The 25,646-nt window shown below is 49.8% G+C and overlaps 1 protein-coding gene and 1 pseudogene across 2 annotated transcripts in view; one reads left to right on the top strand and one right to left on the bottom strand.

The window, feature by feature from the left end:
• Positions 1 to 25,646, top strand: part of GSG1L (GSG1 like) — a 223,435-nt gene that overhangs the window by 71,549 nt on the left and 126,240 nt on the right. For both annotated transcript variants that reach the window (XM_067706306.1, XM_067706305.1), the window contains exon 2: positions 12,196 to 12,243. In XM_067706306.1, coding sequence (XP_067562407.1) covers positions 12,196 to 12,243 — 48 coding nt within the window. The remainder of the gene's footprint in view (positions 1 to 12,195; positions 12,244 to 25,646) is intronic.
• On the bottom strand, positions 21,884 to 22,694 carry LOC137206348 (cytochrome c oxidase subunit 8A, mitochondrial pseudogene; annotated as a pseudogene).

Raw genomic sequence — 25,646 nt, forward strand, 5'->3', positions numbered from 1 at the left:
CTTCCTGTGGTTGTTATGAGAATTAAAGAAGGTGGTGCATATGGAGATTTAGAACAGTTTCTGGCACCTAGTAAGTGCTCAGTAAGTGTTGGCTACTGTTATTTTCTGTAGCCACAGACTGTGGGGCCCCTGTCCTCCCATCCCTTCTTCTGGATTAGAAGGCAGAGGACTTGGGTTCCAGCTTCAGCTCAATATCTGCCTGGTGATGAGATCGTAAGCAACTTGCGAGCCCTACCTGGGCCTTGGTTTCCACGTCCGGAAGCTGAGGGTGGTGGGATTCATGGTCCCCAGGTCCCCCCTCCCATCTCCAGCTGGGGTGGAGACTTCTGTGCTGCGGGAGGAGAGAAGCAAAACGGGAACACTGATGATTGTGGGCCATAATGTCCCTGTGTCAGCCAGAGTGTGCCCCCCAAAAACTACCCATACCTTCTCCCTCCTTAATTTCTCTCAGGACATTCTTTTGAGGAGTGACAATGCAAGAAGTATTCCTGATAGTATCAAAAAAAAGGGTGAAAATAAGACTGAGGTATCAGGAAAAGCAGCTTTGCTTTGCTTTAACTAACCACAACATATGGGATGACATAAAAAAAATCACAATATCCTTCATTTATCAAGTTCCCTTGAAAGATGACAATAATAATAACTGTGAACACTTGCTGAGTTCTTGTCATGCACCAGCTGTCTCACATGTAGGGTCTCATTTGATCCCCAACTATGTATAAGGCAACAACAACTGCTGCAACAAATAAACCCCTGAGATGGCAGGGGATTAACACAGTAGCTCATGTGACGCTTCGGTACAGGTGATGCTGGTGGATGGCAGCTCTCCTCCACATGGTGATTTGGGGACCCGGCAACTTCCATATTGTGCCTCTACCATTTCCTAGGACCTCGGAGACCTCTGCATCTGGGCAGAAGAGGAAAGAAAAGGCACGTCTACTTCATAAAAGCCCACCCCAGGAAGTGCCACACATCACTCACACTCACATTTTATAGGCAAGAACCAGTCATATGACCCCAGGAGGATGTAGGGGGTGCTGGGGAATATTGTACCTGGTGGGGCAGCCACTTTCTAGCAATAACGCCACACTGCAGAAGGAGTAGCACATTTTTTGGTGGATAGCTAGGTAATTCTGTCACAGTTTATGGGGTGGAGAAGACAATCATACCCATTTTACAGATGAGGAAACTAAGACCCAGAGAGTCTGGCCTGGGTCCCAGAGTTTGTAAGTGGCAGAGGCTCTGTGAGTTCAAAGCTCTTACCATTTAACCACTATGGTGTTAATTTTAAATAAGCATTTAGGTTCCTCTGGCTGTAAAATTCTTCAGAACAAATTATTCCCTTCAGTTTACCCAGAATGCCCCCAAATGCCCAAGCAAGGTACGTCTGGAGGTCATGGTGATGCCATGTCATGATGCCAGGCAGGATTTTAGTTTCCAGTGTTTCATCCACTTGGAGAAATGATTCTCTCCAGAAAGTTGACCCATATTTTGAACTCCTGCCAGAAATCAAGGCCTGGTACCATCTGTAAGAGATAAATAAATCAAAATATCATCAGCAGATAAGTGTGTGCCATCTGCTGCCCTGTCAGTTGAACTGGCAGAGGCCTCCGGAGAATTCCAAGGAAGTGCTGCCAAGGCTCTGCCGCCAGCCTGGATAGTGCGAGGAGAAGCTTCATGCAAGATCTGCTGGCATTTTTCTTTGCTCCCCGCTCTCGGTGCTGAATTCCTTGAATCCAGCCCAGCGAAGGTGTGTGGATTTTCGCCCTTGCCAAACAGTTAAAATGGTTTCTCTTTGGCCACATTTGTTGGGGGCCAGGACTGTTTTTCTCTGCCCTCCCAGCAAGTTGAAAGCTCCTGCTATAGAGAAAACTAGCCATGCACCTGCCCAGAGGTTGGGCTCCATGGAATCTGGGTCTCAGAACCAGAGTCAAAAGCAGAACCAGCCATGTTTGGGCATCTGGCTGGACATCTCGAAATGCAGCCACATCCTGATGGATGCTGATTTCTCCTGCCACGTGTGGAGTCCTCTTGGAGGGCATCTGAGACTTCCCTTAGAAAGAATAGATTTTTCTAGAACCTGCTTACTCTCCTAAGAGGCAGCGCAGGGTAGTGGCCAAATGCAAAGGCTCTGTGGCGGGCTGTCTCCATTTGAATCCAGGCTCCACCATTGGCTGTGCGACCTTAGACAAGTTACTCAGTCTATCTGTGCCTCAGTTTCTTCATCTGTAAAATGGGGGTGGTAGTTTGTAAAGCATGTTGGGCCTAGCCCCTCACCATGGGGCTCCCTCCGGGTGCCCTCTCCCTACCTTGCAAGCCACAGAAACCTCAACTCCACCATCAGATGGGTTGTGAAATTAAGTCACGAACCTCAGACCCATGACCTGGGGACCCAGCCAAGGACACTGGGCTCCCCAGTGCCCCTTCCTCTTGCTGCCCGTCTTCCCGCTGCCAACCAGATCTGGCTCCTGCGTGTTCACGCCGAGGGCAGCTTGGCTGACCTTCGGCACTCCTGACCCTTCTGCCAGCCTTGGGCATCTGCCTCTGGCCACCTCCCTGGATTCTGCCCGTGGCCCTGCCAGGCCCCCCCCACCTACTCCCGCTGAAGAGGCACAATTACAGCCTCCTGCTCCTGGCTCAGGAAGACGTCCAGGCTCTCCTTAGGAGGAGCGCAGTGTGACTCTAACTTAGGATCCAGGGATGGAATCAAAAATAGCGCTTATTTACGGAGCCGATCGCGGGGCAGGAATTTTTCTCACACTCCCTTCCGTTTTCATCCTTTTTTGCAAGCCTGGAGGGCAGAGCTGAAATGACTTTCATCTGGCACCTGAGGAAAAGGCTCAGATTTGTGAAGCCACTTCCTGAGGTCACGGGACCAGGGGGAGGCAGAGGAGGGATTTGAACGCACGTCTTGTGGTTTCTGAGCCCAGACACCTCCATTTGCCTTCAGAGCACCCCCTTTCGAGGAGGGAGCCCAAGAGCTGTGATGAATGACGGGCTGGGGATGTGGGTGTCGGCACATTGAGCTGATCCCTCGCAGGTGTTGCCTGATTTAAATCCTAACTGAAGACGTCTTACTTCATACCCGTTACCTCATTTAGCCCTCAAGCAACCTCGTGAGGCTGGAATCATCATCCTTCACTGGCCAGAAAACCCAACCAAATGAATAAAAACGATGGTTCCCCCAGAGCTCCACGGCTAGCAGGTGGCAGAGCTGAGACTTGGCTTCAGGTCCGTGTGACATCAGAGCCCAGGCTTTTCACCAGGGAGCGCAGCCTGCCTGGCTCCCGTGAACCCCAGGCTACCCGCCTTCCTTGGCCTCCACCACGAGTTTCTTTCTCAAGTAGATCAGACCTGGAGGAGGGACCTCGGGGTAAGATTCCTGGAATGAGGCGCGAGTGTTGAGCCAGAGAGGAGGCAGCTGTGACCCTCCCATTGTCTCTGGTGTGGATTCCTGGAAGCCTGGATTCGGCTGAGGGCCTTGCCAGGTGTTCCCCTTGGTGGTGGGATTGGAGCGCCGGCTGCCAAGCTGAAGATGCTGTGTTGAGGGCAATTTCTAAGCCCCCTCACCCTTAGCTCAGGCAGGTCCCGCAGACAGTGGGTCAAAAGGAGTCAGCAGCTAGGGCAGGTCAGGGCCTCTTGGGTTGCACGTTTTGTTCCCGTGGTGCTAAAAGTCAGCAGCCCCATAGGGTGATGCCAGAGAGTCTAAGAAGAAATGACCTTCCATTTGTCTTTTCTGAGCAAGGGAGCAAACCCTTCAAAGAGGCATTTAGATTCAAACCTCTGGGATTTGTTTCAAGATAACCCCACTAGTGGCGGGCTGCTGGTGCGGAGAGACAAGGTGAGTTTCCAAGCTGGGCTGCGGACATGGGACTCTCTTCATACTGATCTCTCTGCTCTTGTAAAAGATGGGAACTTTGCGTAGTAAAATGTTAAAAAAAAAAAAGATATTTCAGAGACAGTGTTGATTTGCTGGAGTCCAAACAAGCTGGTCTGGTCATGGAATGTCCTGGGTCCCTGTCCCCCTCTGGACAAGTCAGTCCCTTGCATGATGGAAAGAGCTTTGGAAAGACACAGACCTGGGTCCAGCTCCTGGTTCTGCTGCTTCTTGGCTGTGTAACCTTGGGTAGGTCGCTTTGCCTGTGTGAGCCTCAGTTTCCTCATCTGTAAAGTGGGGATGGATATTGACCTCACACAGTTGTGATGTGTGCCATGCTCTTAGCACGGTGCTTGCCCTGGATTCTCCTTGGGTCATTGGATCCTGGATCTTAGGCAACATGACAAACTCAAGCTTCCACCTGATGGTGGGTAGATCTGCTATTAACAGCCCAAAGGGGGCCAAAACGGGCCAAGCTGTGCCCAAGGTAGAAAGTGACCGTATCATGGGAGATATCATGATAAAACACTGGGAATTCGGAGCGGGGAGACATCTCTTCGGGGCGGGGCAGGTGGTTGTAAACAAGGCAGGCTTCACGGTGGGGGAGCTGGTGGGTTTGAAGGCTGGGGCTGCGTCAGACACGGGGAAATGGAGGGAGAGAAGACGTCGAGATTGAGAGGTAGGCAAAGGTAGGTTGTAAATCTGAATCAGCAGGCGCAAAGCAGCAGAAAAGGAGGTGAAAGGCGACCCTCAAAGACATCACGCCCAGGCTGATCTCCGGGCTCCTCTGCGTCGTGGCAGACATGAGGCTGGGCATGGCTGCTCTTCCTGGGTAGTGAAGACCCCCCCTTTCTGTTTGCCTCTTCCCTCTCAGATGGGCCCCGAGACGCTCCGGAGCTCAACTTTCATTCTCAACTGTGCCTGCAGGTGTATTGGCCATACCTGTAGGGTTCTGCAGAGGCGCCCCCCTTTGGTGTAATCCTTAATGAAGGCAATCTGTGAAATGCTTTTCATTTACTCATTCCACCATCATGTCCGGAGCACCTGTTAGTGTCCCAGGCTTTGAGGACACAGCAGCGAATGAGATACCTGATCACAGAGCTTCCGTTTGTCTCAGAGATGCTGTCTGGGCACTGTTTACGTATTTATTTTTAATTTTTCAATTGATGTATAGTTGATTTACAATGCTGTGTTAACTTCTGACGTACAGCAAGATGATTCAGTCATACATATATACACATTCTTTTTTAATATTCTTTTCCATTATGGTTTATCATAGGATATTGGGTACAGTTCTCTGTGCTGTACAGTAGGACCTTGTTGTTTATCCATCCTGTATATAAAGCTTACATCTGCTACCCCCAGCCTCCCACTCCATCCCTCCTCCACCCCCCTCCCCCTTGGCAGCCACCAGTCTGTTCTCTATGTCCATGAGTCTTGTTTCTGTTTCATAGATGGGTTCATTTGTGTCGTATTTTAGATTCCACATATAAGTGATATCACATGGTGTTTGTCTTTCTCTTTCTGACTTAACTTCACTTAGTATGATAATCTCTAGTTGCATCCATGTTGCTACAAATGGCATTATTTTATTCTTTTTTATGGCTGAGTAGTATTCATTGTATATACGCACCACATCTTCTCTATCCATTCATCTGTCGATGGACATTTAGGTTGCTTCCATGCCTTGGCTATTGTGTATAGTGCTACTATAAATATAGGGGTGCATGTATCTTTTTGAATTAGAGTTTTGTCTGGATATATGCATCTGGGCACTGTTTAGATGAGCTGGGGAATGCCCTCTTTTGGTGCAAGGATTCCAAGTGGTCTATACATACACTTTAATATTAGAACAGCAGCTCCGCAAGAGTGGTCACTTGCCTTCTGGTTCTCTGCTGCACCCCCAGCGCCTTGAACGGTGCCTGGCATGTAGGTGCTCAATAAATGTTCATTGAGTATAAGTGCGTGAATACTAAACACTGATATTGGGAACCAAAGAGAAGTATATATTTAGGGATCAAAATTAATTCAAACATGGGACTTCCCTGGTGGTCCGGTGGTTAAGAATCTTCTTTCCAATGCAGGGGACTCGGGTTTGATCCCTGGTTGGGGAACTAAGATTCCACATGCCGTGGAGGAACTAAGATTCCACATGCCATGGGGCAGCTAAGCCTGCACGCTGCAACTACTGAGCCCACGCACTCTGGAGCCCCTGTGCTACAGCTACAGAGCCCACACGCTCTGGAGCCTGCGCACCACAACTAGAGAGAAGCTCACGCGCCGAAACGAAAGATCCTGTGTGCCGCAACTAAGACCGGATGCAGCCAAAAATAAACAAATAAATAAATATTAAAAAAAATTAATTCAGACATCCCCAAATATCACTGCTTGATGTGATTTGGATTTCTAGGATTCAGAGAGAGAGAGAGAGAGAGAGAGAGAGAGAGATCTCATCTTCACTGTTGCATCACCGTGTGCAGCCTCCATCCTGGTCCAGAATGTGGTCAAGCCCACAGCCTATGCATACCTACATGTAAATACAACCCACAACAGAGGAGAAGTCCACACACATCCTGTAGACGACACAGATAATAAACACGTGAACAAATGCGTCCACAAGATCATTTCAGATAGTAATCGTGGTAAGACTATGAAAGAGACAAGCATGCAGGGTGAGAGGATGAGAGTGATGGGTGAGGAGGGGTGAGGGCCACCTGGGGTAGGGTGGCATGCTGATTGTTCGCCATTCACCCCTCCGCGTCTGTCCACTGCCCCCTGGGCTGTGGGAGACTGCCCTGCGCAGATGCAATGGCCCGGAATTCTGCGTCCTCTGGTTTCTTATTGGTTCTGGCCAGTGGGAGGCATAGGAAGGAAATCAGAGGGCAGAAGGAGAGAAAGGTCGGGGTGTTTCCCCCTCCCCTGCCTTGTTCTTGGCCTGTTGAGGTTTTGACAGTGACTGCATTCCTCTAAGGAGTGGTTCTAAAGTGTGGTCCCCAGACTAGCAGCATCAGCAACCCCTGGGAATTTGTTAGAAATGCAGATTCTCAGGCCCTGCCACAGAAATTCTGATTTTGATGCTTGCTTCGGTGCAGCTAAGCTCCGAGGGGCAGTTCCTCCTCTGTGGCATCATCTCTCGCAGCCTCCTTTCCCTCCCCAGCCCCTTCAGGCTGGAGGAGGTGAGGGCTTGCCACTGTTGCTCACCCCTCGCCCCTGTCCACACGTCTATGAATAGGCCCTTCACTCAGCAGTCTTCGGTGAGCCCTTTCCAGGGTGCCATCTGTTTCCTGCCAAGATCCTGACTGGTCCAGATGGCCAGGATGTTAATTCATATTCCTTTAGACAGGGCACACCTCCTCCAGGTTACCCAGTCCCCACAGGCTTCCCCAGTCATTGCTGGGTGTTGAGATCTCATGTATTGGCCACCCTTGCATTGGGACTGGGTTCCAAGTCCCATCTGTTGGCTACGGACCTTGGAGCGAGATGCAAGGATGAGGAACTTTGTGCAGGATGTTTCCCTTCGAGGCTATGGTGGGTCTGAATCGGCACGCTCCCTTCTTACAGGCAAGGTACTTCCCATTAGTTTATTCCTCTGGTCTAATGGGACTGAATGTCCATTCTCTGGGATAGTGAGAAATTCAGATCTCACATAATGAAGGTTCCCTCACAGCCCTGGGGTGATGTGAAGTTTTCAGAACTTTTGGGAGAATCTCTGGTCTTCTTCTGCCCCTCTTGTCCTCATTGCTCATGGTTTCCTGGGCCCATGGGGGCCCTGAGACCCTCACTGGGGTGCAGGATTTTTGTTAAACCTGTGACCTCTGACCCCAAAGTCCAGCTTTCCCAGGCTGTTTTCCTAGAAGGTCCTGACATCTCCATAGGGGGCTGTGGAGGTCCTGTACCTCATGGACCCCCAAAAACTTCTCCCCAGGGGTCTGCTGGCTCTATCCTCCTCCTGCACAAATTCCCTCCTCTGCCCCTCCCTGAAGTGGGGCAGCGTTACCCTCCAGGGGCCCTCTGGGAACACAGTGGATCTTTAGGGAACTCTCCTCCTGGGGAGGAGAGGCTGACACCCATTCGTCCGCTTGATCTTGGTAGCTCATCTTGGGTCAGAGAGAATCAGAGTGGGAGGAAGTGATGGGAGAAAGGGCATCTTCATGGGGCAAAAATGAGGCAGTTACCAGGCAATGTCCAATGGTTAGGGGGAGACAACGGAAGGTGCGGGGCCATAGGGGAACCCATGTATCGCTGCAGCTGCCACTTGGCTGGACTCCTGCCTGCTGAGCTGTCCTAGCTGTGTCACCTGGTGGTTGGCACCAAGCCCTACAGATCCACCCTGTAATAAGCACTACAGGAACACTAGCATTAGTGATTTTCACTTTTTATAGGTAGGGAAATTGAGGCGCCAAAAGGCTAACGTTGATGTTACATATCTAATAGGTGATGGAGCCAGGCTGAATCCACGCAGGTCTGGCTCTAGAGCCACATACCACCACTCTTCTGTGTTTGGATTTTAGTTATTAGACTTGGTGACCAGTGAAATATCCAGTTGTGCTTATGTCATTACTATGATTTTTCCTTAAAGCTCAGCTTTGCCCTGCACAGGGAGTGTTGGGCCAAGTTTGACCATCTCTGCTCAAACATCTTCTATTTGGTCTTGTCTACGTAGCAGAAATAGAAGCATGAGAGCCATTTTATTTAGTCCCTGGTGGATTTTCCCTATCTGCATGGAGGTATGTTCTCAGAGAGTTACTTTTAGGACCTAGTAGCTCTGCACAGTGGGAATGGCTAGCTGCAAATGGGAATAGATAGCTGGAAAAACTTTAGGGCATGGAGTTTGGGGTCTATGTACTGGGTTGAGTCCATCACTTACTGGCTCTGTGGTCTTGGGCAAGTCATTGAAAGCTCAGAGCCTCAGTTTGCTTGTCTCTAAAATGGGGATTCTCAGAACTACATTGTAGGTTGTTGTGGAATTAAAGAGAAAGTAAACATACTTTTACAATAAAACTACTCAACAAACTAGAAATAGAAGAGAACTTCCGCAACCCGATAAAGAGTATCTATGAAAAAGAATACAGTTAACATCATACTTGTGGTACAAGAATGAATTCTTTCCCTTTCATATCAGGAACAAGACAAGGATGCCTGCTCTTGCCACTTCTAGTCAACATTATACTGGAGGTTTTGGCCAGAGCAATTAGTCAAGAAAAAGAAATAAATGACATCGAGATTAAAAGGAAAAAGTGAAACTATATCTATTTGTAGATTACATGATCTTGTATATAGTAAATCCTAAGAATCCGCTAAAAACTATCAGAACTAATAAATGAATTCAGCAGGATTTCAGGGTACAAGGTCAGAGCAAAAGCCCATAAAATGTTTTAATTTCTTTCAGAATCAGAATAAAAAAAGTCTTTTAGGTGAAGAAAAATTTTAATATATAATGTTAATATATTAATCTTTAACCAATGCATTTGTAAAATTCAATTTTTTAAAATTTATTTATTTATTTTTTGCGGTACGCAGGCCTCTCACTGTTGTGGCCTCTCCTGTTGCGGAGCACAGGCTCCGGACGCACAGGCTCAGCGGCCATGGCTCATGGACCCAGCCGCTCCGCGGCATGTGGGATCTTCCCGGACTGGGGCACGAACCCGTGTCCCCTGCATCGGCAGGAGGACTCTCAACCACTGCGCCACCAGGGAAGCCCCCTAAAATACAATTTTTAATTTAATTTGTCTTTATTGAGGAAGAGACTCCAAAGGCAAAAGAGCCTAGGGTCCACAAAAGTCTTAATGGGGCCCTGGCTGCTGGTCTGAATTTAGCCATTAAAATTTTCCCTCTCTAGCTCTGAGAAAACAATATAACATAAAGAAAGTTTAAGATGATGCATTCAAAATCTATCCATTCTTAGCACACTACCTATTCTCATTTAAAAAAAATCCTCTTCTGGTTCTTGGCTGTCAGCAAACATCTCTTTATAATCTCAGTATCATTGACTTGCTGTGTGGTCCTGGCTGATCACTCAGTGGCCCTGAGCCTTTTCTATAAAGGAAGGAGAGGGTCCTACATCTCAATATAGAGCCTGGGGAGGAAGCAAGCACGATGGAATCACAGGAGTGGCGTCCATCCACCTGTGGCCTCATGATTCTTTGGAAGGGGTGACATATATAAGAGAGGAATCCACTCCTTAACTCAGCACTTAAGACCCTTCGTGATCTGGCCCCAGCCTTCCTTCTCAGCCTCATCTCTTACCACTCCCTGATATCTGCCTTTGCATTTGTATGGGGCTGGAAGGAGGTTCAGGAGCCCAAACGGGCTTCAAGGGACCTTCTTAGAGGAAAATTTAGGAAGCTTCGAGCAGACACAAGAATTGAGAATGCTGGAAGCTTCCAGATTCTTTTCATCCCCAACCTACATTGACTCCATTTGGACTCAAAGTCTATCTCCTTGTTGGGCTCATCAGTGAAATCTATTTCTTGCTGCTATGCTCAGCAGTAAAACCCTTGAACTAGGAGTTGCAAGCTCACCCTAAAGGTCAGCGAATCTAGTGTCTCAGGGACCAGTGAGGTCTAAGGTCTAGGGGTAAAGCAACAGGGTGTGGTGGGGACTGTGGCAAAGTATAGAGCACGTGTCCCATCTGAGAAAGGACCTTAAGGCTAGGTCACATCTTGCTCTCACTGTGTCCTTGATGGCCAGCATAGGGCCTGGCATCAAGGAGGCTGGGAGGAAAGACTGAAGAGTTGAAGTTTCTTATAGGCATAAGGTTTGGGTGGAAGGCATTCGTTTGTTCATTCATTCATTTACTCATTCATATACCCCTTCAATAAATATTTATTGAGCACTCTCTATGTACCAGGCAGTGTTCTAGGTGCTAGGGGTCCAGCGGGAAGAGAGATGGGGAGAGTCAGGGAAAAGGTGTTTGGAATATTAAATAGACTAGTTAGGAAAGGCCTTCCTGAGAAGGTAAGACTTGGGGAAAGTGATAAAGGAGAGGAAGGGCAAACCATTCAGCTGTCTGGGGGAGGAATGTTCCAGGGAGAAGTAATAGCACGTGCAAAGGTCCTGAGGCAGGAATGTGGCTGGCACATTTAAGGATCAGCAAGGAGGCCAGTGTGGCTGGAGTGGAGTGAGCAAGGGGCAAGCCAGTAGGAAGTGAGGTCAGGGAGGTGATGGGGGCACAGATCACACAGGGCCTTATAGGCCATGGTAAGGACTTAGGTTCTGACTCTGAGTGAATTGAGAACCGTGGGAAAGTTCTGAGAGGAGACGTAATCCATCTTAGGTTATAACAGGACCCTTCTGGTGACTGTGTGGATAAGGGCAGAAACAGGGAGACCCATGCAGAGGCTACTGCAGTAATCCAGGAGGAGATGATGGGGCTGGGACCAGAGGAGGTGGTGAAAAGTAGTTGGATTCTAAGTATATTGGGAAGGTGGACCTGCAGATCAGATGGGGAGGTGTGAGAGAAAGAGAGAAACAAAGGATGATATCAAGGTTCTGGCCTGAGCATCTGGGAGGATGGAGGTACCGTTTTCTGAGCTGGGGATGAATTGAAGATGTGGTACCTGCCTTCACGGGGCTTCCACTTCCAGCTTGTGAGAATCACACACAAAATGATAAGAGTTATAAGGTGACTAGCTGCCACCTAGGAGAGGCCATGGTGCCATGAGAGCTTCTACTAGGGATGAAGTATGTTCCCAGTCGGGGGGTGGGGGAAGGGAACACGAAGAGTATAGGAGCTGAGAGTAGGGGAGGGGAGGAGGGGCGGGGAGGGGGTGTGGATGGAGAGGCCGGTGGAGGCCAGTCCTGGATCCATGTGAAAGAATTTGGGCTTTATTTTGGGATAAAGTGTTTTGAGCAGGAGTGTGCGTACTTGCGTGTGTGCATGTGATGTAATCAGAGCTGTGTGGTTTGAAAATACCCCTCCAGCTGCAGTGTGGAGAGTGGATTCGACAGAAGCCAGAGTGGAGGTCCAGGGAGCCCAGTGACGGCTTCAGCCCTCATCCTGCTGGGCCTGGAAGGGGTGGAGTCCGTGGAAAGGGCAGGAGGGCTTTAAGGAGGTGGGAGTGACAGGGCTGGATGGATTGGACCGGGAGGTGACGGAAGGAGGCATCATAGGGACTTGTGGCTTCGCCATCCACATTCCTTAGGACATTGGCTTTCTGGGAATTAGGGTTTAGAGAAAGATGCTGCTCGGGTTAGAGATGTTTGGGCCCCGCTACCCCCAGATCCGTACAGGGCTCGTGGGAGGGGGAGAGGCGGAAGCCTGAAGCTCTCACTTCCTTTCATATTCTGAAAACCTGTCTTTCTTTTTTTTTTCAAAGGTGAGAAATGCCGCAGCTTCATTGACCTGGCCCCAGCATCAGAGAAAGGTAGGTGTGGCCCCAGCTCCGGTGTGCCAGCCTTGCCCTCTCCAGGGACACTTCCCGAAGCCCTGATCCTGTCCTTCAGCATCCCTGGGTGATGGTGCCCCAGGGGCCAGAATCCTGTTGCAAAGCGCTGAGTTCCTTGAGCGGTTAGTGCAGGGGGAGAGGCAGGTGGAGGGACATCATCTTGCCCTCCCCCGCCCCCCAAGTGAGATGGTGCTGAGAGCCATTACACTTCCCTTACTTCCAGTGCGTGCTGGGACTTTGGGGGAGGTAGGCTGGGCGTGCGAAAGTTGGGATGAGGCAAGACCAGTGTTGGCATTGCTTCCAAGTGTAGGATTTGACCTTGGGGGAGGGAAGCCAGACGTTCTGTCTCTGTCGTCTCACAGGTGTGGGGAGGTCCAGCCTGATCGGGCACTGCCATTCAGAAAGGACCCATTGGTGTGCAGGGCTTGACAGCGGAGATTCTGAGCCCAGTGATGCCCAGATATGATTAGGACGGGGCTGCAGCTCGTGTAGGGGGCAGAGCCGTCAGGATTATGTTTAGCTGCAAGTAATGGCGGCCCCAAGTAACTGGCTTCAGTGGAGAAATGTATTGATTCCTTTTAAAAGTTTCAAATCTAGGGTGGCTCTGCTTCATGCGGTCCTCAGGATCCCGGCCCCTGGGGGCCTCTCCATCATCCCTGTGGCCTTTGTCCTCATGGACTAACAGGATGGCTAGAGCTACAGCTGTCACATCTGCACTCCAGGCAACAGGGTAGAGGAAAGGCAAAGAAGAAAGGGCAAAGGTTGCATGTCAACAGTAAGGTTCCCAGAAGTTGCCCCATGACACGGGCTTATATCCCCTTGGCCAGAACTTGATCACAGCTGCAAGGGAGGCTGGGAAATGAGGTCTTTATCCTGGCAACCATGTGCTCAGCTGAAAGGCAGGGGTTTTATCATTAGGAAAGAACAGGAGAATGGATACTGGAGGATGCGCTCCCACAGGAGCGTAGGGCACGGCCGCCTCCCTACTTCCCTGCCCTGCCGCCAAGGAGAACCCTCGCCAAGAGAGAACAGGTGTGCAGGTCTCTTCAGACAGCCTGGAGGTTAGGAGAGGGCTCTGGTCCTGGGAGTCGGGGTGGGGAAACTGAGACAAGAGTTCAGTCCTAAACTGTCCCGACATGGGGGGCCTTGGTGGGCCGAGGCTCAGGGGAAATTCTTACATCCAGTCTGTGCGGTCACCCACGGCCCCTGCTGGTGGGGCTGAGTTTGCAGTTTCCCTGCAGTGTCAGGAGGTTCAAGGGCCTGAAGTGCCCCGTCTCTGACCCCTCCAGGGTGTTGGGAGAGGTGGGACAGGCAAGGGGGCTGCGTGTCTTTGAGGCTGGTGACGTTCCTGTCTCACAGACGCTGTCCCCTTGAAGAGTTCCAGCCAAGTGGCAGCTGGTGAGACTGAGGGGCATGTGACAGGGAGCCCATAGTGCTCTCGGGTCCAGGAAGAGGCTGGACTCCCCCTCTGAGCAAGCTTTTTGCAGTGGGGACTACCTCCTCTGTTTCCTCTGCTTCCCAGTGGCGATGCCCTGTTTCGTGGCTACTTGTGGCCATCCCTGAAGTTTCGAGCTGAGCAATTCGGGCCACAGCTTCCAAACTGAGTTCTTCAGAAAATACTACAGCTGCTAATAAATAGCTGATATTTACTGAGGTACAATGTGTCAGGCACTGGGCCAAGCACTTTAAATGTATCAACTGAGAAACCTCCCCACAACCTTGCTAAGAAGAGGCTGACATTCTCACCCCACTTGACAGATGAGAAAACTGAGCCTTAGAGACATTAAGCCACTCACGTCTCACATCTCATAAGGAGCAGAGCCCATGCTCCGTACCCCTCCGTTGTACTGCATCTGAGAAGCCAATACCTGTAGGCAGCCTCTCCGATGCTCATCCCATAATCCCCAAGGCCTTGGAGTTCCTGGGTCACCTCTGCTCCGAATCTGGCTTCCAGGAAGCTGGGCCTGTGTGTGCATATGTAAATATGTGTGCATGTCTGGTTGAGGGCGAGGATATGCACGCATGGGCAGGTGCTCCTCTGAGAGTGTGCACGTGGGTCTCGTGTGTGTGCCTGCGTGCACGCTCGTGGGTGAGTGTGGGCACGGAGGCATGTACACATGTGTGCACGTATGAGCGTATGGATGTGCGTACATGCGTGTGTGTGTCCACATACAGTGTGGACTGTATGGTGGCTTATTCCTGCCTCGTGTATGAGGACCGAGGCCCCAGAGGGCTTGTATCTTTGTGTTTTACTGGCCTCGTAATTTGACTTTCAGGGCTTGGTGGCCACGCCGAAGACCTTCTGGCTGTACATAGAAAAACGTTTATAAGAAGCCTGAGTGGGCTGGCTTTGCAGACCAGTTTTCATGGGCTCACTGCCTCTCAAGCACTTAGGCTCGCCTTTGGGGCTGGCGGGGTTTGGTCAGGCAGCTCTGTGGCCTGTTCCTGAACCTCCCGGCCCAGTCCTCCCAGGGGCACCTGGAGGAGCCTAGTGTCCCTGGACCCCTCCATGTGCTCGCCGAGTCCTCTCCACGCTGTCTGTTTCACAGATGAGGACCCAGGCTGCAGAGAGAGGGGGACTGGTTCAGGGTCACACAGGGAGTCCGGGCCGATATTGGAGCCCAGACGTGTTCTCTCCCAAAGAACACCCTTCTCCCACGTTCTGGCTGCACCCACTCCCGCTGTGACCTCCTTCCTGCTCTGCAAAATCCGATCATAATAACTAGTGTTAGGTGACACCAACACAGACTGGCTTTCATGCTGTGCTTACCACGTGCCAGGTGCTGTTCTGAGAACTTTATACCTGGTGGCTCATTTAATCCCATTTTACAGATGAGGAGACTGAGGCCTAGAGAGTTAATTGACTTGCCCAAAGTCACACAGTTAGGATGCTGGGATTTAAAACTGAGCTGCCTGGCTCTTAAATGTCTGGTTCTTCTGCTGAAAAGCTAGACCTTCCGAACCCCTCTCTCTCTCTCTCTCTCTCTCTCTCTGTGTGTGTGTGTGTGTGTGTGTGTGTGTGTGTGTGTGTGTGTGTTTGTGAGTGAGTAATTGAGGCCCTTCTGAAATGGGCCCCGTCTTTGCCATTTTCTCCAATACCCTCTGTCCTTTCCTCCCTACCCTCTCCCCTGGCAAAATACGTGTCTGTCATCAGTGTTTTTCCCATGGCATATTTTTGTTAGTTCTCCTGATCATTCTAGCTTTGTGCTTCACGTGGGAAATACCTTTTCATTTTAAACTAGCTTAAGCCACAACCATTTTTCATCTGGATTCCTGCCACAGTCTCTCAACTGGTTATGTCCTTCCATTTTTGACCCCTGCTTCACTGGTGGCCAGAATGACCCTGTTGAAGCATCGATCATCTCACGTGGCTCCCTGTTTAAAACCCTCCCTTGGCTCCATCTCATTCAGAGTAAAATTCAGTGTCCTCATCTTGGCCGGTAAGGTCTGGGGGATCTGGCCCTGTACATCCGGGATCTCATCTCCTGTCATCTCCCCTCCCTCACCATACTTCAGGTCTCCAAAATCTTTACTGTTCCTGAGTCAGCCAAGCTAGTGTGTGCCTTGCTGTTTCCTGCTCCTGGAACACTGTTCTCTCAGCTCTCTGCACAGCTGGTCCCTTCTCATCACTCAAACGTCACACCTTCAGGGCAGCCTTCCTTGAACATCCTTAGAGCAGCCCTTCCTCCTGCCAAGTCCTTCTCCACTCTCTTCAATGTTTCGTTGTCTTTACATCACATAAGAAATGTACTCAGTGCTTCTTTGATTAACTGTGGTCTCCCCCAAAAGAACGTCAGCTCCATGAGGGCAGGGATTTTTGTTTTGTTTGTGACTCACTGTATCCCCAGGGCCCAAAGCAATGCCTGGCACTGTTGAATTAATGAAAAATGAACATTGAGTTTTAACTGTATACACTCTTGTTATAAAAATTATAACAATTTTTAAACGTGTAAATGAGAAATGAAAGTCTCTTATAAGCCCACCCTTAGATATTCACTGGTAATGGTTTGGTTTATTAGTTCCTGAAGAAAGTTAGAAGGATGAAAGATAGATAGATAGATAAATACACACACATACGTATATACACATATATAGTTATACACCTGTATAAAATCATAGATTGCTTTTTATATCAATACATAGAACTCACTTATCTTTTGGAACAGCTGTTTAATAGCCCATCACATAGAAACAATTTATTTAACCAAGCCCTATCACTGGACATTCAGATTATATCCCCAGTACACTTTGAGACTCTTGTATCACAGCTGAATAATAGTAACCTGTACACATATCTTTCTCCCTCACGAGAATGGGGCCCTCCGAGCAGTGGTTTCTTATTTACCTCTGGGCCTCCAGGGCCCAGCCCAGCACTGGAGCCCTACTGGCAGAGCAGAGTAATAAATTCTCTGACAAAGATCTGCCCAGTAGGACATGAGAGGCAGAGGAGGAGGAATGAATTAAGGACGCTTGAGCAGTTTGTGAAGATGAAATGTGCAAATGCAGATAAACAGCAACGTCTGTGTATTGTGAACTTGTTACTGAAAATGCAGAGGAAAAGCTTCTTATGCTTCCTAATCTTCCTCTTCAAGGTTTCCCTTGTCTCTCCAAATCGCAACCTCTTATCCCCTGGGGCCAGATTCTCCTACCAAATAATTGTGACCAACTGGGTACTTTTCAAACCTAGTGTATTGGTCAGCAATAGTCACTATAATGCTGTGTAACAAGCCATCCCCAAACTCAGTGGCACTTGGCGTGTATTTTTTTGCTTGCATGTCTGTGGGTTGGCTTAGGTTTAGCTGATGTAGGCTGTCTTGGTTCCAGGCTGCAGACTGGGCTCAAGTCCGCTCCACGTGTATTCTTTTTGGGGGGCCAAATAGAAGGGACAGAAATGCAAGGTGGCTAACTGCACAAGTACATAAAAAAAAAAAAAATTTCCTTTTTTTTTTTTGGCTGCACTGTGCAGCATGCAGGGTCTTAGTACCCCGACCAGGGATTCACCCATGCCCCCTGCCATGGCAGCGTGGAGTCTTAACCACTGGACTGCCACGGGAGTCCCACGCACAAGCACATTTAAAACCTGTGCTTACATCCTATCTGCTAACACCCTGTTGGCTAAAGCAAGTCATGGGGTTGCATCCAACATCAATGGGGCAAGAAATACACGACCCAGGCACGACCCACGTGGAGGGTGGAGTGGGAATGAATATTTGCTGAGTGATAGTCTAATCTGCCACGCCTGGGCCTGACCACAGGCCTTAAGGATGATTGACAGCTGGCTGTGCTGGAACTGGCCCAGCTGGGTTTCTGGGTGTATGTGCTTAATTTGCTTCTCAGGGTCTCCTCTGGTCATTGTCATCCCAAAGTGACTTATTTATTTTTCCGAAAGTACCCAGAATATTTGAGGGAGGTAATTCATTCCTTCCCCAAACAATCCATTGAGCAACCTCTGCATGCCAGTCACCTGCACACACGCCTTCCAATTCAACACGTATTTCCTGAGCACCTACTTTAATCCAAGTTCTGGGCTAGGTATGGGGGGCAATGCAAGGACGAATGAGGTGAAGGTCCCTGCCCTACAGGAGTGGGAGAGAGCTACGGAAATGGTTATCAGGCACCGTGGGAGGGCTCCAGCCAAGGAACAAGGAGGCCACCCTCCAGTGCAAAAGACTAGGGACATGATGGCAGCCACCTCCGATCCTGCCGTGGGGCAGGGGTGGGGGCGTCCATGAGGATTTTTGGGTTTTCTGCCCTTTGTTATGTTAACTGGACCCCCCAGTAAAGATCTGTCCCAAGTCATTTGTCAAGGTACGGTATGGGGAAAATTCCCAGTTCCTAAATCCCAGGTTGGAGCTTCCCCTCACAGGTGGATGGGTTCTCACTGTGAATGAATGAAGGAAGAAGGAAGGAAGGAAGGAAGGAGGGAAGGAACTGAGCTCGTCCTGATTCATATTTGCCACCCAGGCTGTACTGGTAAATCGCTGTGGTTCCTCAATGCCCATCAACACACACCGTGGAGTACCGTGCAGTCTCCAGCTTCTCTCAGCGGTACGGATGTTGGGCAAACGGAGCCAGATTCAGAAGAACACACAGTATGTGATTCCATTTGTATAAAACTGGAAATCAGGCAAAACGGATCTGTGCCGTCAGAAGTCAGGACAGGGGTTACCCTTGAAGAGCGAGTGTGACTTAAAGGGAGCCAGTGGAGGGCTCTGGCGATGTTAGGTTTCTTAAGCCGGTGCTAGTTACACGATGAGTTCAGTTTATGAAAGTTCATCAAGCTGTACGTTTGTGATCAATGCCCTTTTCTGTATATGTGATACTTCCATAAAAAGTAAAACAAAAATTTCCCGCGCTGAATTCTAAATTATCTTTCTAAACTGGAAATCCAACTCCATCAGCCTCCTGCTTAAAGGCCTTTCCTGGCTCCTAAACGTACACCATGTAACACGGCACTCGTGGCCCTTCGTGATCTAGTGTGTGTCCGCCTTTTCCACTCCACCTCCTGTAATCCCTCATGTGGACCTTGTGCTCCAGCCCCGCCTCCTTACTTGCACACATTTCCCCCCAAACTCTCCATCATATGTCATGCCTCTGTGCCTCTGCATATTCTCTTCCCTCTGCCCGACCTACCTTTACCACCTCTTGTTTGCCATGAAAACTTCCGTTTATCCTTCAAAGCCCAGTTAAGACATGACCTCTTCTGAAAAGGCACCTCGGACCCCAGAAGTACCCACTGGTGCTATTAGCACCCATCACACTGCCTTGAGATGGTCTCCTCCACCAGACTGGACACTCCCTGAGGACAGGCACTGGATCTTGTCTTTCCAGTGGCTTCCGTGCCCCAGATGGGGTTGGCACACAACAAGAATTTAATAAAGTTTTGTTGAATGAAGGAAAGAAGGAAGGAGGGAACAGGGGCCACGTTATAGATACTGGGTGTCCCATTTGGGTTTGGAAATCTGGGTCCCGACTCTGGAAACCGTGGTCTCCTCTGTTCCGCCTGGGCTGAGCTGTGTTTTAAGCCATCCCGGCTCCCTGCCCCTCTTTCCCAGGGAGCTGGGATTTTGGGCAATTTTTGTGAAACGATCTCCTAAGCTTGTAGGTTTCATTTGTTTAATATTTCAGGGATATGCAACGATGTGGTGGCTCTGTGGCCGCAATCCCTAGTCTTGCGTGAGTTATTTCTCAACTGAGTTCCTATGAGAGTCTCCTGTTGCTTCCCTCAACCTCTCTGTTCTCCGTCTGAAATCGATTTACAATTCTGCGGCTCACTTAATTTATTTAGTGCATTTTATTGATTTATGTCATAGAACTGAAAGGTGCATAGATCACAACATGCCGAACAGGGAAGGGAGAGAGGAACCAGCTTCCACAGTTGCCCGGACTCTGACATCGAACTGCAAGCAGGTCAGCCTGCTGGCGGCAGCCTGAACACACCGAGTCACTGGTGCGTCCTCGTGCCTGTGCATTAATCCTGGGTGATCTTTTCTCCCTGGCTCCTTGGGGGACTCACTGTCACCTTCACCTGCCAACCCAAAGGTCCTGCCTCTGTGAAGTCCTCTCTGGCCCCCAGGCTGAGTTAGTTATGCCCGCTCTGGGCTCCCAAGTCACCGAGTACATGCCTGTGGTCCAGGGCCTGACAAAAAGGGAACTGTGATTCTTTCATCCCAACAAGACAGACAGTTCAGGACACAAAGAGGCAAGAGACTGGCCCGAGTGGTCCACACGTCCATTTTTCCCTCTCACCTGCCATTCCCAGACAACATTGAGCTAGTTTTTGCAGCCCTCTGACCGTGGGTGGGGCATCGTTTGTCTGAATGGCCCTGGTCCTTCTGTGGAGGCAGCAGAGCTCTGGCATCCTCCTGCAGAAGGAGATCATTTCCTGGCCATTCTCAATAAACTCACAACACAGGCCACCTCACCTGGAGCCATTCCATTCTTGGAAGCAGGGCAGGCTGCAGCCTTGTTTTCGGGGAAGGGCTGCAGGGACCTTTGTCCACCTTCCCTCCACCTTCCCAGGGCAGGCTAGTGGGCAGCATCCCTCGGTGCCAGGCTGTGTGCCAGGAGCTGGGTCAGTGAGGAGAACGCCTCACAGCTTCCGACCTTGAGGAGCCTTCTAGTCGGGGAGACACACAAGGAGGTAGAGAGTCACATCTGTGAATCAGGGACCCATGGGGGTGCCCAGAGGCCTGTGGAAGGAAAGATGGCAGTATAGGAAGGCTGTGTGGAGGGTTCCATGTGGGGAGGGTCCTGAAGGATGCGTGGCATTCTTTCTACTGCATAAGGGGCACGGCGGGGGAGGGGTGTCATTCCTGGTAGAATGAATGACATGTGCAAAGACGTGAGACCCAGTATCCTTGTGCCAGGCACGTGACAGATGTGCAGTAGACACTTGCTGAATGACTGAAGAGTGGAAGGAAGGTGTAACCCCGAGAGGTTAAGTGCCTTGCTCAAAGTCACACAGCAAATTTAGGTTAGAGTCACCTGCCAGGATCCTGAGGGCTTTTAATCAGCATCCCAACCACCCTGCCAACACCACCCATCCTTTCTCATCTCACCCTTCCTTCCCACCCATTCCTCCAGCCTCATTTTCTCTAGCATCACACATGGTCCTCCCACCTCCCTCATTCTGAAGTGCTGGTTCTGCCACTTTCGTTCTGAAATTCTGGATTCCTCTAATTACGTGCTCTTATTAAAAGTGATTAAACCCCCGTGCCGGTGGAGGACTGCTCCCGGAGATCACAACATCCAATAATTGCTTTAGTTGCTCTAATTCCAATTATTCAAGATTATCTTTCCAGGTAATTAGGTGTCTGGGTAGTCTCGCCCGTTCGCTCTCTCAGAGAGTGTCATATTAACCCCAAACGGTGACCAGCTTTCATGTTTCATAATTGGAAACAGTTTCTCCATGGTGAGAAGACTCCGTTAAGTGTAAACAGTGGTAATTAACATTTCGAAATGACTCTTCGGTCTTATCATACTTTGGTTTGAGAAATTACCTCGGATGCTTAAATCCAGCTCTTTGCCCCTCTGAGCAGAGGTTTCAGCAGCATTGGGGAAATAGGGCTTGCTGAACTGCACGGGGGTGGAGGCATTTGAAGGATGGCTCCTTTGCACATTCTAGGAAAGTCTTTGCATGGGCTCGTTTCCTTCTAGATCTCTGCCTGGATGGGAGGCCTTGGGATGGAATTTGCCATAAGACCCTTCCATTTGGCCCAGGCTTTGCATTCACACAGGACCTCCACTTTAGACAAATGATGAGTCCTTCAAATGAAGTTGTACCATCAAGGCCACCAGGTACAGTTGTGTAGGTTACCCACTGTGCAACTCTGGGGGTCATGATTCATCTACGTGAGTGGCATTGGGTTGGGCAGTGCACATCCTGTACGACTGTAGGCAGGGGCTGGGGATACACAGACTGGGTTAAAAGAAGACAACATTCAACATACAGGTCTATACCTGCACCTCATTGCTGAACCGCACTGCCTGTGAGGAGCAGGGAATTTATAACCCGATTTTGTTATGTTTCTTTTCTAATTGATATAATTTCATTTATATAATATACAAAGAGTGAAAGGCACAGAGTTTACATGTACAGTTCAGTGAGTTTCAAGAAATGCATACATCCATGTAGCCCACATCCTTGCCAAGATGTAGAACCAGGGCCAGCTTCGTGGGCACGTGACCTTATAGTCGCATAGGGTTCCGTGCACGGAAGGACCCTCCGTTTGGTTTAGTGCTATACTGTAACTGTCTTGAAATTCTTTTTTTTTTTTTGAGTTTCTGAAGCAGGGTTTATTTATTTATTTATTTTTTGGCTAGGCCACATAGCTTGCAGGATCTTAGTTCCCTGACCAGGGATCAAACCCACACCCTCAGCAGTGAAAGAGTGGAGTCCTAACCACTGGACCACCAGGGAATTCCCCCTGAAGCAGGGTTTAAATAGACTTTATTGTTACAAGGGAGGCCCTACCGAGCAGCGCCTTCTAAACGGATACATGTGGTCCCAGGATGGCAACATGGAGAAATGGAGAGGTCATGATTGCAGAAGAGGTCACTGTAACTGAAGGACAGGATCCCGGGGAGGCCGGCCAGGAATGCAGCAGACATGATCAGGACAGGCCGGGGTGGCCAGGTCGCAGGCTGAGGGAGAGGACAGCTACTGTCTCTCCCGCTTCTTATAGTTCTGCGGGTGTGACAGGACCCAGCCCGACGGCAGGAGGAAACACAGGAAGCAGGAGGTGAGCCCAATGGCGATATCCATGGTTCCGAGCTGCTCCCGCAGCGGCTTGGAATGGATCTGGGCCCGCGGCATGGGGAGCCGCCGGGCCGGGCCTGTCAGGGCCCTCAGCAGCAGTGGAGTCAGCACAGACATGACCGCACAGAGTAGACTGCAGGTAGCAGGCAGCCGGAACCCAAGGTCGCGAAGTCAAAATCTGTCTTGAAATTCTCAATAATTTTTTCAACAAGAGGCCCTGAATTTTCTTTTTTTTTTTTAAATTAAATTAATTAATTAATTTGGCTGCGTTGGGTCTTCGTTGCAGTGTGCTGGCTTTCTCTAGTTGCGGCGACCGGGGGCTACTCTTTGTTGCGGTGCGTGGGCTTCTCATTGCAATGGCTTCTCTTGTTGCGGAGCATGGGCTCTAGGCACGTGGGCTTCAGTAGTTGTGGCACGTGGGCTCAGTAGTTGTAGCTCGGGGGCTCTAGAGCGCAGGCTCAGTAGTTGTGGTGCACGGGCTTAGTTGCTCTGCGGCATGTGGGATTTTCCCGGACCAGGGCTTGAACCCATGCCCCCTGCATGGGCGGGCAGATTCTTAACCACTGTGCCACCAGGGAAGTCCCCTGAATTTTCATTTTTGCACTGCCCTCCCGATTTGGGCTGTATACTGCACCCCCATATTATTATTCACTTACTATTTCTCTTTACGTTGATTCACTTACAGAGTCGAATTATTTTCTCCCCATCCTGAGCAATGAGATCTGTCAATTCACGGTTTTAGTGTGCCATGTTATTTTTTTCCGAGGTGCTTTAAAATAAATAATAATAGTACCAAAAACTTATTTCTGTTTTGCCAATGTGTCAGACGCAGCTGATTCCCCCAACAACTCAGTGAGTTTGTGCTGTCGTTAAACTATGTGATGGGTGGGGAAACTGAGGCCCAGAGAAGTTAAGTTAACTTGCCCAAGGCCATATGGGTTGCAGTGGTGGTGCTGGCTTGGAACCTGGGCAGGTGGGCTGCAGAGTCCTTGTGCTTTACCATTCCACTTGCTGCCTTGATGTGAGCTATTAAAATAGAAAAAGAATCCCCGCGACTAGGGAAGGACTAAAATCTAATGAAAGGAAGGGACGAGGTAAGTGTTGTCTGGGTGGGGCTGGGAGGGAGAAAGGGCCGTCATACCACATGGGATGACACTTGTCATCCTCCAAAGCCCTTATGACTCATGCATCTAATGCTGCTTCCTTCGTCTAACCATCACACGTGGGCTGTCAGGTGGGAAGGCCTCAGAGAGCTAGTCTCACATGTTCCATTTGGCAGATAAGAAAACTGAGGCCCTGAGATAAAACTCTTCGTGGCTGCCGTGGCCTGAGTACAGGTAGACCTCAGAGATATTGCGGGGTCAGTTCCAGGCCACCGCAATGAAGCAAATATCGCAATAAAGCAAGTCACACCAATTGTTTGGTTTCCCAGCGCATAGAAGAGTTATGTTTACACAATACTGTAGTCTATTAAGTGTGCAACAGCGTTATGTCTAAAATACAATGTGCATACCTTAATTGAAAATACTTTATTGCTAAAAAATGCTAACCGTCGTCTGACAATGCGAGGTTGCCACAGATCTTCAATTTGTAAAAGCAGTGTCTTCAAAATGCAGTAACAAGGTGCGCCTGTATAATGAGTGTACAAGGGGCGCACCAGTCCCTGAGAAGTGGAGTCCCCACTCTGGCAGCCTCCCCCAGCCCAGCCCTGGCAATTCTAGGAACACTTACTGAGCACCTGCTACATACCAGTCCCTTTCAGGCATCTTATCCCGTTTAATCTTCTCAACAGCCCACAAAGTGGGTTTACTGTTATCCCTCTTTTCAGATCAGGAAGCTGAGGCTCAGGCTAAGACACTTGCTCCCGGTCCAGGGAGGGGCAGAGCTTGGATTTAATCGCAGAGCTGAGTGCAGTGTTAATGCAGAGCACGGGCTCTGGATTCAAATTGTGACTCTGCCTCATCAGCTGTGGGACCTCAGCCATGCTTCTCGTCCTCTTTATGGCTCACTTTCTTCATCTGAAAGATGGGGGAAATAGCATCCACTCTGTGGAATTCTTCCGAGAGTCAAATGGAATAATCCACGCGAGGGGTTAGCACAAGGTCTGTCTCAATCAGCACTAGCTTGAATGAATATTCCAGCATATTTCCGCCATCTCCTCCATTCGGCCCGACCAGCTGGAAAGCTAACTTGGCAAGAACTCAAATTTGAGTTTACTTCTACTCAACTAACCTGCATTGACTCATGCACGGAATTCCATTCCCTGCTAAATACTTTCACATCTCTTGGTTCATTTAATTCTGTTGACAGCTCTTTGAGGAGGTGCTGTTATCTCTGGTTTACACCCAAGGAAACAGACTCAGAGAAGTTGAGCTACTTGCCTGAGGTCACACAGCAAAGCAATGTATCCCATCAGTCACGTGCTATTTCTGCCACACCTCACAGGTCTTTCCACCCTGCCTGGGGCCTCCTGGCCCCTCTTCCACTCCTTGGGCCCAGGAAGTTCTTTGGTTGGCTTTGCTGTGTGTTCTGACCCAGCCAGGTGGCCCCATTGGCTCACAGCTGTCAGGGCCTGCGTGGAGCAGAGGGAGGTGGCAGCTAAGGGGACCCATGGCTGCTGCTGCTCCTGGCACCCTCTGCTCCTCACGCACCACATCTGCTGGCTCCCGCAGACTCGTCATTTGCAACCATCTGCCGGGCTCCCTGGAGGCGCTAAGTCTGTGATGTGACACAGAATCTGCCAAACCCACTGCCTTTAGCCTGTGTGAGGAGCAGAGAGACCTTATCTATATCTTGAACCCACTAGGAACGATGGGCTTAAGTTAGAGGCCCTTTCAGGCCCTGGAGGGCTGAAGCCCCTGCCCTGGTTTGCTACCCAGGAATTTGCTCCTGCAGACCTGGTGCCGTTTCTGGAGCCAGCCTGACTCCCATGGGCTCTGCTTCGCTTAGGCTTTCCCCTGAAATTTCATTTTGAGTTTAAAAAGTCCTGTGTCTCTTGGCAGGGGTGCCCTGGTCCCCTGCTTGTCCACAGAATCTCTGGCCTCATGGGCTTCTGGTATTCAGCGTGTGTTTTGCCAAAGGCAGAGAAAGGCCCGGTGTGTGTGTGCGCACTTGTTCCGGA

This window comes from Pseudorca crassidens, chromosome 15, assembly GCF_039906515.1.
Source record: "Pseudorca crassidens isolate mPseCra1 chromosome 15, mPseCra1.hap1, whole genome shotgun sequence".
Classification (NCBI taxonomy): Eukaryota; Metazoa; Chordata; class Mammalia; order Artiodactyla; family Delphinidae; genus Pseudorca; species Pseudorca crassidens.